At 39.4% G+C, this 11,546-nt stretch overlaps 1 protein-coding gene across 1 annotated transcript; it reads right to left on the bottom strand.

The window, feature by feature from the left end:
* Positions 1-3,555: 3,555 nt before the first annotated feature.
* Positions 3,556-10,674, bottom strand: RPL3 (ribosomal protein L3). The gene is made up of 10 exons (XM_081330489.1): positions 10,585-10,674; positions 9,351-9,543; positions 8,719-8,887; positions 7,929-8,064; positions 7,227-7,413; positions 6,717-6,877; positions 6,047-6,148; positions 5,662-5,757; positions 5,011-5,130; positions 3,556-3,657 (listed from the first exon to the last, which is right to left on the bottom strand). Exons 1-10 carry the CDS (start codon positions 10,585-10,587, stop codon positions 3,613-3,615), a joined length of 1,212 nt encoding a protein of 403 aa, XP_081186615.1. The 5' UTR covers positions 10,588-10,674; the 3' UTR covers positions 3,556-3,612.
* Positions 10,675-11,546: the final 872 nt, after the last annotated feature.

Genomic DNA, 11,546 nt, shown 5'->3' with positions numbered 1-11,546 from the left:
TTCCCCAACCCCCGGGTGCGGTATGCCAGAAACTGGGCCATACAAATAAGCAAAGCCCCATCAGCGGGATGCAGACAGTACACAAAACCACACACACCCTCCAGTTCACGGGAAAACCTCTCTCCATGGAACCGGTCCCTGGTGCCACAAAGGTTGAGGGCCACTGGTTTAAGATATCTTGCTCCAGTGCTTTAAAGCTGCCATGGAAATTTTGAAAGGACCAAGATTGAAGTTCAGGCTTTACTGGAAGGTCTCTAGCAGTATGTGGCTTAAAATTGTTGATGCAATTGTAAGATTTGCATTCACTTCTGCCATATAAAAACAATGTGATGAATGATTTTCCAGTGATCATCCTATCTCAATTGTAAACTCATAGTATAATAAATATTTTTTATGAACCACAATCCCTCCTATATCCCTCTTTTAAACTGAAGATGATAGGACTATTAAGATCTGGTCAATAACTGGCAATATAACTATTGAATTGAGAGCAAATACCTTTTTTGGCATTTATACATTCACCTGCATATATTCAACCAACTTGTTCTTCTGCATCCCTTCTATAGAAAGGGATGTTTATATCACACCTTTTCAGAATCACTGCATCATGCTTGTGGGAAGTTCATTTGGTTTATTCATATTTCCCATCCACTGTATATTCCACTATTCCAGCCCTTCAGCATCAGTCTTTCCAATCATAATGAGAACAGTAATCATCATTCAGTAGTGAATGTTTGCCATTTCTTTTAGAATTATCCATAATCCCAGAGAACTGTGACATATACTGTCATCTGAGCAACATCTAAGTCCTGTTTACAGAATAATAGATATGAAGATTCTAATTAAACTAAGAGTGTAGTCTTATACCTATACAGAACATGAACCAACATTCACTCTGCTGGAAAAATTATCTGATGCTTTTGACTAATTGATGGTATCTCCTTTAGCAATAAATGACCTAAAACGTACCTGTATCTGTACATGTTGATCAATCCTCTATATTGGCCTGAAGATATTTTGACTTATTCATCTTTACAAAACTATTCCAGCTTGTTGATGTTGTTGGACTACATGTTGCATGATCTTCAGACATATCACAAAGATTAAAATGGTATGTCAGGGCTTTAATTTAACCAGTCTAGAGCAAACTTATGGATTACTGTTGGGTTGCAGTTGCACAACTTATTTTAACTTCAACCCACAAGACACCTTGGCATCCTCCAGTAGAATTTTGCTGGTAGAATCTAGAATTCTTCTCAATGATTTGTGATCCAAGACAACAAAGCTTTCAAATCATGGTAACAGTATTCTCATCATGCTTCATGGTTGTTGGGATGGATTTAATTTCCTCCAATTTGCCAATGTCATAAGTTTTATTTTAATCTGTCCACAGAAAACTATCCTGAAAGGCTACCAAACCATTAAGATAGCCATTAACAAACATGAGACAGGCAGCACTAATGACAAGCGTGTTTTTCATCTTATTCCTCCCCCTGCCACCCCATTTCATTCTTGTTCATTCTTCTTAAAATGTTGACTTTAGAAAATGCAAATATGCCTTGCAGATTCTTTGTTGTTATTTTGGAATACTTTGTGACATCCCTTTTTATTTTGGGGTGTGATTTTTGTTGGACAACCACTCCTGGGAAGAATGTGTAAACTGAGTGACAAGTCATTTTTAGTATTTGCTTTATCTCTTTCCAGCTTCATGCTGACCTTTTATGAGATCCCCAGAGAACCTCGTGCCAAATAAATGTGCCTGTTAAGGGCAGGCTTGGCAAGTTAAGACGTCTTTTTTCATGTCATCTCATTGATTTGGAACACCTACACCCAACCCCCCTAGAGAATGGCTTATCCAATGGCTTCAGTATTATTTTTCTAATGTTTTATTGAGCTCAACAAAGACAGGACACGTTTTATGTATTGTAAGAATAGTTCTCATGGTATAAATGAGGGAGCTCAAATTATGCTACTTTGGACACATTATGCAAAGACCTAGCTCTCTGGAGGCTGTAACACTGGGAAAGATAGGGCAACCATTATTGAAGTGGAGGAGCTCCATTACAACAGGGGTAAATGCACCCTTGAAAGACCAGAAATACTAAAGTTAGGGGCATCTACTTGCTAAGAGTCATGACTTGATGGCACACAATAAATCAAGATAAATGGTAATCTGGTTATTCTCTCTAAAATGCCTATTTTCTACATCTATACTATGCTAGGGATGCGCTGAATGGAAAATGTTTAGTCTCAAACACAAAACTTATGCTTTAAGAAATCCATTAGAAACACTAAGTTGTTTTTCTGTACTCCCAGCAGCCTCCCTTTTCCTAATGTGCTTCCTAAAGTGTTCAAATTCCAAGTACAGCTTATTTATTTGTTCATTTGTATCCTCTTTTATTTTTACGAATAGTTCAAGGCAGCAAACATGTCCAACACATCTTCCTTTTTCCCCACAACCATCCTGGACAGAGAATGACTAGCCCAGTCACCCAGCTGGCTTTCATGGCTAAGGTAGGACTCGAACTCATAGTTGCCTGCTTTCTAGCCTGGTGCCTTAATCACTTGACCAAACTGGTTCTCAACTGGCCACCTGTCCCTTCTTACTCATATCTTCCTATTTTCTTCCTTTGAACTGCCACCCACCCCAAAAGAGGTCTGACCATAACATGCATATTTTAATCTCATTCATTTCCAATACAGATCCCAATCCACAATCCCGCTGAAACTAATGATCTCATTGTTTCATTTACTAGTTTATATGTGGAAAATTTCACAAATTTCCAGTTGCAGAACTTTTAAGGCTGGAAGGAAAAAGCCTCCCTCAACTCAAAAGTGTCTATAGCCATGTTTTGATTTGGCAACAATGCAATAATTATTTGTCCTTTTTTTTACATTTTCCTGAAATGCCATTACTATCCACCCAACCTTTGATTTCCTGGTGATCTTTCAAAGCGTCAAGAGCTTTTAGAGATCAAGGCTGCAAAGTGATTTCTAAGTTATCAACTCTAGTTACACATTCATATCAATCTTTGTAGTTGCTGGAGTTTGTTGCCACATGCAAAAATAAGTCATTTCAGGTTTTGGCATCTTTTCCAAGGAATCACTAATATTTTGGAACACAAGAGAGAGATCAGTACCCCTCACTCTAATTTGGGCACTGCTGAAGCATAATGTGACACCATGAAAATGTCTTGTTTAATGAGTCTCAGCTTCTACAATCACATTAAGAACAAAATATGCCAGGGGGATTGTCTTTGCCTCCACTGATTCTTTCTGGAGACCTTTCTTTACAATATCATACATTAAATGTCTGCTTCATTGTTACAGGTACAAAAGCTGTCAAAATCAATGGCAAATATTTCTAAACACTGGAAAGCCAAATAAATTTTAATTTAGATCAATGGCTTTCAGAATAAGGTATCAACTACTCTATTATTTTTTCGTTGACAGTACAACTACTGAACATATAGATCAATACTTGATATTAAGCAATCTATTAAAGCCTAAACACAGATAAGCAGCAATAATTCTATAAGCACAAGGCAAAACAAAGGCTTTTATTTGTAGTTTTATTATAAACTACAGATGAAAATTACAATATGCCAGATATTAAGCAGCCTCCTCTTTGGCAATACGGTCTTTCTTGAGTGGTCCCTGAAAAGAGGAGAAAAACAAATCTCAATTTACATAGTAAATACCAGTTACGGATACTTTAGGTGTGGTTTTTTGGAAGACAGAAAATACTCCATTGAACAGCAATTAGTGAGAGACTGTTGCCACCTACGGGACATCTGATGTAGCAATGTTTGAAGTTTAGCGATGTGGCTAGTGAACTACATCGGGGTCCCCAACTTATGGTCTACAGCCCGGCTCTTGGCCACTAGGCCATAGAAATGGCTGGCCGGTGTGCACGTGTGGGTGCGCATTTCCCCCCCCCCACAGCCCAGTTTGTGCATGTGAATGGGGATGCTAGTGTGGGGCATGTGTCTGCAGCCCGTTTGCGTCGCTAGCCTGGGCGGTTTGTGCAGCCTGTTTGCGCATGCATGAACAGGCCACTAGCTGTCCTGGGGGGGTGCACAGCTGTTTGCGCATGCGCAAATGTGGCTGCTAGTGCCATGCCAGCATGCGTGGCCTTGTGCACCAATTTTGAAGCTGCTCTCCTTCCCTCCGGTCTGTGAGCTCAGAAAGGTTGGAGACCTCTGAACTATATCTAATGTATTTTGGTTTTGGAGATTTTTAAATATGCTGGATGGAGTCTTGTAAAAACAGCTTCAGTAACTACATTTACATAGCAAAGTTCAATACATTTATATTGGAGGTGTAAATGTGTTAAACGTATCAAGGATGGGAAAGAGAATAAATTTGCTTTTGGAATTGGACCAAATCAATTCCCATTTAAGATCTCAAACTTGTATAGGTTCCTCTAAATAAATCTGTGTTAAGGGTTTTAAAGGCAAACACTTAAAAATGTAACTAATGTTTAATTTTGCACATAGCAGAGAATCTTAATATGAAACGGGCATGCAAAGTATACGTACAGCTCTCAATTCTTAGATTATGAAAAGTTCAAAGAAAAAATAGCCACCAAATAGGCTTTGTTTCCCCCATGCCTTTGCAAATCCAAAAATGGCAAACCTAAATCAAGTATAACTGTATAGTTTTCAGGTATGGAACCACTTCCTCTTGTCAAAATTTAAGTTATGCACTATCTTACAGAAATGGTAAGAAATCCATATGGGCATCTATTCCAGATAATCTTCAGTAGAGTAACAATATAAGCTTCCAATTTATATTAAATCTTTATCAATGGTGACAGCAGAATTTGAGTCACAACTCATCTAGGTAATAAATTTTATACAAGCCTCGATTATTGTCCAGACTCTCAACAGTTACTCTATATCACTGTGGAATGAATTATGCTGTAGATACAGTAAGCAAAAGGGGGCAAAAAAAGGACAAAGTAAAACCATTATTTAAGGTAATACATTGAAAGGAAGTAATTCTTACCATGAAAGCTTTCTTCTCTTCTGCTGTCTGGAAACGGCCATGGCCAAATTTGGAAGTGGTATCAATAAACTTCAGGGCAATCTTCTCCAGGGCCCGACGTTTGGTCTGCACAAGCAAGGACTACATAGGAAAGTGGAAAGGATTAAAAAAAATTGATAAGTCAATTTGAAAATCTCATTAGCCCCTATTCAAAACTCAACAGTTACTTTTACAGCAAACCTACAGCTTCCACTGAACACATCAGCCCTCTAGATCTTAAGAGCTCTCCAATCCTTGGCTACAACTTCCAGAATTCTAGATAGCACAGCTCCTGGATATACAGGAGTCCAGATTAGAAAGAACTGGATTATATGCTACACATGCAAACTGTATACTAACTGCTTGATTCTATTGGAGTGCTCCACTGAATCCTAGTTGAAAAGGAATGAATTCAGACATAAACTTACAAGAAGTGAGCAACCTGAGTGCTTTCATGCTTAAATCGGGGTTTTCTGTTGTTGTTGCAGACATGATTAGAATTAACTATGTAACTGAGTCAGTTACTATCGGTCTAGGTTGTTTCTAAAAATGGTAAATACTTGTTAGAAAAACCTGTCTGGACAGGGAAGCAGAGGAACTTCAGCGTCAACCACCAATGCCTTTGAAACATACCTTGCGCAGAGTGAGAACTCTCTTCTTGGTCCCAACAACACATCCTTTCAACATAATGAAATCATTGGTAACTTCACCATAATGGACAAATCCACCCTGTGTGGTAAGGAAGCAATATTTTAAGTTAAGCCAGTTTCCCTTATTCTAGAATCTATTCTGGATGCTAACAAAAACTCAATGATTAGGTTTTTTTCAAGGCAAAGTTTCCAGAGCAGGTAATAATCAAACAAAAACTACCAAAACACACTGTAAGCAAAAGGGATAATAAAAACTTATTATAGTACAGATCCATCAGTACTGAACACCATTCTGCTCCATTAAAACATGGCTACCCTATTGTTACTACTCAAGTTTGCTTAATTTCCAACTTTTAAACACAACTCACCAGAGGGTTAATGCTCTTGTCAGATTGATCATATTCTGTTGAAGCATTGTTTTTTATTAGCTTGCCATCTTTGATCTGGTAACCTTGTCCAATCTTGTAGATCTAAAAAAAATCAACACATGGCAAAGGTTCATCAATACTGAAATAGTTTCTGAAGAACAGTACATACTCATTGTTACCCGTGCAGGTAAAAAGACTGTACTTTTTGTTCCAAGTATTCTGTATGCCTGTCAGCAAATGCTGAGTGATAACTGCAAACTAAAATGCAGCTGAAAGTTGTATTATCATTTGTGGACTTCTGATTAACATCCATCGGATTTTTTTCTACTAATTGCCAACCAAGATTTGACACTAACCAAACATTTTACACACATGTACATAGTTACAATATGTAAAATTAAATTTATTCTACAGCAATTTGACACTGACACTGCAAATCTTCAATTAACAATATCAGCTATCTTGTGCTTTTCAAAATTATGAATCCAAATCCACTCAATATGCCAGTATTCTCCCCAAACCAAACAGAAGCTTTTAAAGTAGAAGTAATGGTATTTCAACTCATACTAACTGTAATGAGTACAGCCAATGCCAAGGAACTGTGGGAATAATGCTTCAACCTGGGTGGGTACCAACTGAATGCTGCAAACTGTTAAAGCACACCCCTTACCTTTTTATTGATTTCTGTACGATGATGGTACCCCTTCTGACCAGCACGAGCCACAGAGAAGGCCACACGAGCAGGATGCCATGCGCCAATGCAAGCTACTTTACGCAGACCCCTATGAGTTTTGCGGGGCAATTTTTTTGTATGCCATCGGCTAGTGACTCCTAAGAACACAGAACTTGTCAAGTTACTCTGTTAATTATTAGTTCTTTGAGGAGAAAATACTAAAAACAAAAGTAAACTACCCAGGAAACCTCTGCAGTTACTCTTCTACTGACCACCCTGTTTCCCTTTTATCCTTCATGATGATGATGCTCTCAGAAGGAAGGCAGCATGGAATAAATTCCTCATGGGTCTCAGGCACTGTGCCCAGCGCATATTCCATGTCCTCATCACCGAGCGGTAGCTTATTGCAGATCAATTTGCTCTCCTTGTCACAATGTCAAAAGTTACCCCAACCTACATAATTTGAAAAACCAGCCTTCCTATAGTTCTACCTAAAGTAACAGTTACCTTTATATCCCTTGCCCTTAGTGACACCAATGACATCTATCATTTCATCCTGGCCAAAGACTGTGGACACAGGCACCTGCTGTTCCAGCTTTCCTCGGGCCCATTCCACCTTCTCAGCTACGGTGCCACCATTCACCTGGATCTCCATCAGGTGAGATTTCTTTTGCCGGAGTGGAAGCATTCGCATCTGAGGGACCAACAGAAGCAATATTACTCAGTTTGTACAAGATGCTTCATTTTATTCATCTGTGAATTTTTCCTGCCATCAGATTAACATCTTCAATGAAATCATCCAAAGATGAACAATGTTTGTTCTCATAATAGGCCACACTCAAAGCCCTGTGTGCTTAAAAAGCAAAAATAAAAAAGCACCAGCATTACCAACTACTTTTTCTTTCTAAAACTGATAAAACAGTTTGATTATAAGCAAAACCCAGATGATTAACAGGCAGAATAAGAAGTAACAAATAGACCATGTGAAATACTCAATAAAATTGAAACCCTTCAGGGAAGTCAAAATTTTCCAACGAAGTGTCCATTAGGACAATTTAGTTCCTATAGAGCAGAGGGCAACTGTACTTTACAAAGTGTTTAGTAATATTAGAAGTTAAAAATTTAAAAATAGCAACAGCAGCAATTCCTTGGATAAGACTTCAGTGTCTGGAAATCTACGTGTGGAAGAAAAACAGGTTAAGTACTCACCTGAGTATGGGCAATAACCCTGATGACCTGGCAATACTTCTTCATGCTGTTGAAGTCTTTCTCCAGCTGCTTCTTGCCTTCTTCATCCTGCCACTTCTTGCAGTACTTGGTAAAGGCCTTCTTCTTGGACTTATGCCTTCAAGGAGCAGAGCACAGAGGGGGATTGGCACAGTCCTTCATCAGCCCACCCAGGGAGGTGGCCGAGTGGAAGAAACCGCCAGGGGGTTGAATAGGCTCATTGCCATTGCTTCTAAGGAGTCTTCCACTGGCAAGCGGAGCCTGGAGCTCATCAGACAGTGGCCAAGCTGCCAATGCTGAGCGGAGCTGCCACAAATGCCAAAGAACATTAGTATGTACAGAAATAATCTTGCCTTACATGCCAGGTTCACTTTAACATGAACTTCTTGTATGTATAGCTGAGAGCTGCACTTCATACGCAATACTCCAAAATTTGCTAGTGAAAATAATTTCCTGAATGATCACTCATTTGCCAATCGTACGTCAGAAATTCTTGAATTATACCACCCTGATGGAAACTACACTCAGTACACTCGACAATCAGCAACAAACGCCAAAGGCGATTCCTTATGTCCGCCCGTCGAGAAAATCATCATGTGTAGTGCAGAACTGAATGTTTCATTTCTAAATCTCAAAGGGAACAAAATCCTCCAGTACAGCTTTTAGTGCTCTAGTTCCAGACTGAGATTGTGTAATCCCTGCCAGAAGTACCATATAGCCAAATCTAATACAACTTTGTACTTTCCCACATAGGAAATTTCAGTTATCATACCAGTTCTTGTAGAAACGACGCTTGCACTCATCACTGATGTGCTCCGCAAACACAGTCTTGAAGGTGCGAAGGCCACGGGGAGTTTGCACATAGCCAACAATCCCAACGATGACCATAGGCGGAGTTTCCACCACAGTAACTGCTTCCACAACTTCTTTCTTGTTCACCTCTGTGAATCAGATGTTACATAGTTTTCCTTAAAGCACCAAGTTTTGTTTTCTTGTAATTAATGGACAATGCAAAAGGTACGCCCAGAAATAATCTAATCATTCAGTTCTGCAAGTTATTTTTTTTATTTATAAAATTTATAGGCCGCCCATCTTAACTCAAATTAAACTCCTTAGTGAAAACTACCGTGGGAAACCCAAAGGGGATTAAAAGATGTTACCTTATACCTATACAAAAGCCAAACCATTACACAATCAGAAAAAGACAGAACACATCAGACTTCCCAACTGTATTCCAACTGCAATCCGACTGGCTAAGCAACTTAGTCTAACTACAGTCTCCAATAGAAATATGAGTTATTTTGATGCTATATCTTAATCATGTACATCTTAAGCACTAGTTGCAAACACTAGTTTCACTCCCCTCTCCCCCATTTCTCATCCACAGAGTAAAAGAATACTTACTGGACCCAACTCTATCAACCTCTCGGACAATGTGGGTCATGCCTGCCTTGTATCCAAGAAATGCAGTGAGATGGATAGGCTGGCTAGGATTATCTTTAGGAAAGCTCTTCACTTTTCCTCGATGGCGAGAACTACGTTTGCGTGGCAGAAAGCCCAAAGACCCATGCCTGGGAGCTGAAAATTTGCGATGCGACTAGGTAAGAAAAAAAAAACAAATTATTTCAAATCATGGACCCCTTTAAAGCAAAAAACCTCCACTGAACAAGAGTTGTATTCCACTCATTAAAATCCTTCCTCTAAAATAATTTAAGATTTAAGGGATAAATACAACCATTACGCTCCCAGGACTGTTACTACCCCATAGGTTCATACATATTACTTCAAAAGAATCACTTCTATTATTTTTTATTAGGTATATGCCTTGAGAAAAAGACCAAGCTGGCTTTACTATATTTTTCCCTATACCAACTATGCCCTTTTAAATAGCATTATAATAGTTTATTTTTGGTGGGCAAGAATTGCATAAGTTTTTCTCATCTCTACGAAGAGTATGTGGATAGCTTTACAAAGAATCGTAATCACATTCAAAATCGAGATATCCCTCCCCCATGTGCTACAATTCTACTGTAGGAAAAAAACATCATCCTACAGGGGTTTTACATACTTAAATCATTCTAAAGGACAGCTAGTTAACACTTGGGCAAGCAACTGGGACTTTTGGTCAGGCAAACGATATCCCATCACGGCACAGTATTGCAAATAATATTTATACAACTGGAAGTAAACCTTAATTCTCCACTAATCCCATCCATTAATGGACGAATTCAGTACACGCAAAAATAACCTTATTGAAAGGCTTTAAGTCCTGCGACTCACTTTCCACGTGGCCCTGGGAAATAAGCTAGGCCCTAATTCGAATAGCTGCATTATATCCCGAATAACTAGGCCAGATTCCTCAAACAATCCAGCCAGCCTCCATAGAGGAATGTCTAATTTAAATCCTCAATTCTGTGTGTTAAGGGAGAAAGAACTAATTATTTGACAGTAGGCCAATTCTTAGAACTTTAACAGGCCCAGGTCTCTCATTCATTGATGACATAGGGATTCCCAAAATACTTATCCGGGTACCTTTGATCAAATATGAGTAGGAAAAACCTGGCTTTTTACACGTGAGAGACACTCTCGAAGCGATGGCAATAGATTACATATCGCAGATCCCCACTCAACCACCTACCATTTTCTCTCCGAGCCGAAGCAGAAAGGAAGACAAAGGGTGCGCATGCGCTATTTAATCTCCTTTTGCCGGGAGTTACGCCGAAACGCCTTTCTGGTCTTTTGCGCATGCGCCTTTTAAATCATTCGTACGTGTGCGTAAGAAATATCGCGAGGAGGGTAGAAGGAAGTGATACCATTGATTGTGGGGCGGGACTACGGGAGCTGAAAGAGCTTCAATAACGTCAGGAGACGGGCTTGCAAAGCGAAGGATCAATTAGGAATGTAATTCGTATCAAAGCTGAAGTAGAATTGCTTGTGAATGAATGTACCTTCGGAATCAGGCTCTCAGAAAATTATGTCTTGGTCTTAATCGTGCGGTGTGGGCGGTGGCAGCAAGACAGTCTCCGTTTCTCCTGTGGTCCCTTGGGAAAATTAATTGTCCACCCCGAGGTAGCTCAACAAAAAGTTCCAAGACCCAGCCCAAACTTGTAAGCTCAGACTTATTTGGAAGGCCCTCTTTGATGGCCTTCTACTTTACTAGCGTATACAACTTCTGGACTTGCTTTCATTAGCTATCTGGAAGCAGAGTACAGCCCTCATAATAATAATAATAAGTTGGAAGGGACCTTGGAGGTCATCTAGTCCAACCTCCTGTAAGGCAGGAAACCCTATACCATTTCAGACAAATGGCTGTCCAGTCTCTTCTCAAAAACTTCCAGTGTTGGAGCATTCACCACTTCTGGAGGCAGGTTGTTCCACTGGTTAGTTGTAGTTAGTTGTTAGTTGTTCTAACTGTCAGGAAGTTTCTCCTTAGCTCTAGGTTGCTTCTCTCCTTGACTAGTTTCCATCCAACGTACACAATTTTTAAAACCTAAACATCTAAGCTTGTATAAGCTCTTGATTATTTCAAAGTCTCCCTCTTATACTAAAGGGCACTCAGCAAAATCTGTGTGAAGCATGCTTTTTAAAAATAAAATGTAG

Source organism: Vipera berus (assembly GCF_964194415.1).
Source record: "Vipera berus genome assembly, chromosome: 6".
NCBI lineage: Eukaryota > Metazoa > Chordata > Lepidosauria > Squamata > Viperidae > Vipera > Vipera berus.
This window is presented reverse-complemented; position numbering and strand designations above follow the sequence as displayed.

Coding starts and splice junctions, on each gene's coding strand:
- RPL3 (XM_081330489.1), bottom strand. Junction 6,878..7,226: donor TAAGGGCAAGGGATATAAAG/GTAACTGTTACT, acceptor CTGTGTTCTTAG/GAGTCACTAGCCGATGGCAT. Junction 6,149..6,716: donor GTACAGAAATCAATAAAAAG/GTAAGGGGTGTG, acceptor GATTTTTTTTAG/ATCTACAAGATTGGACAAGG.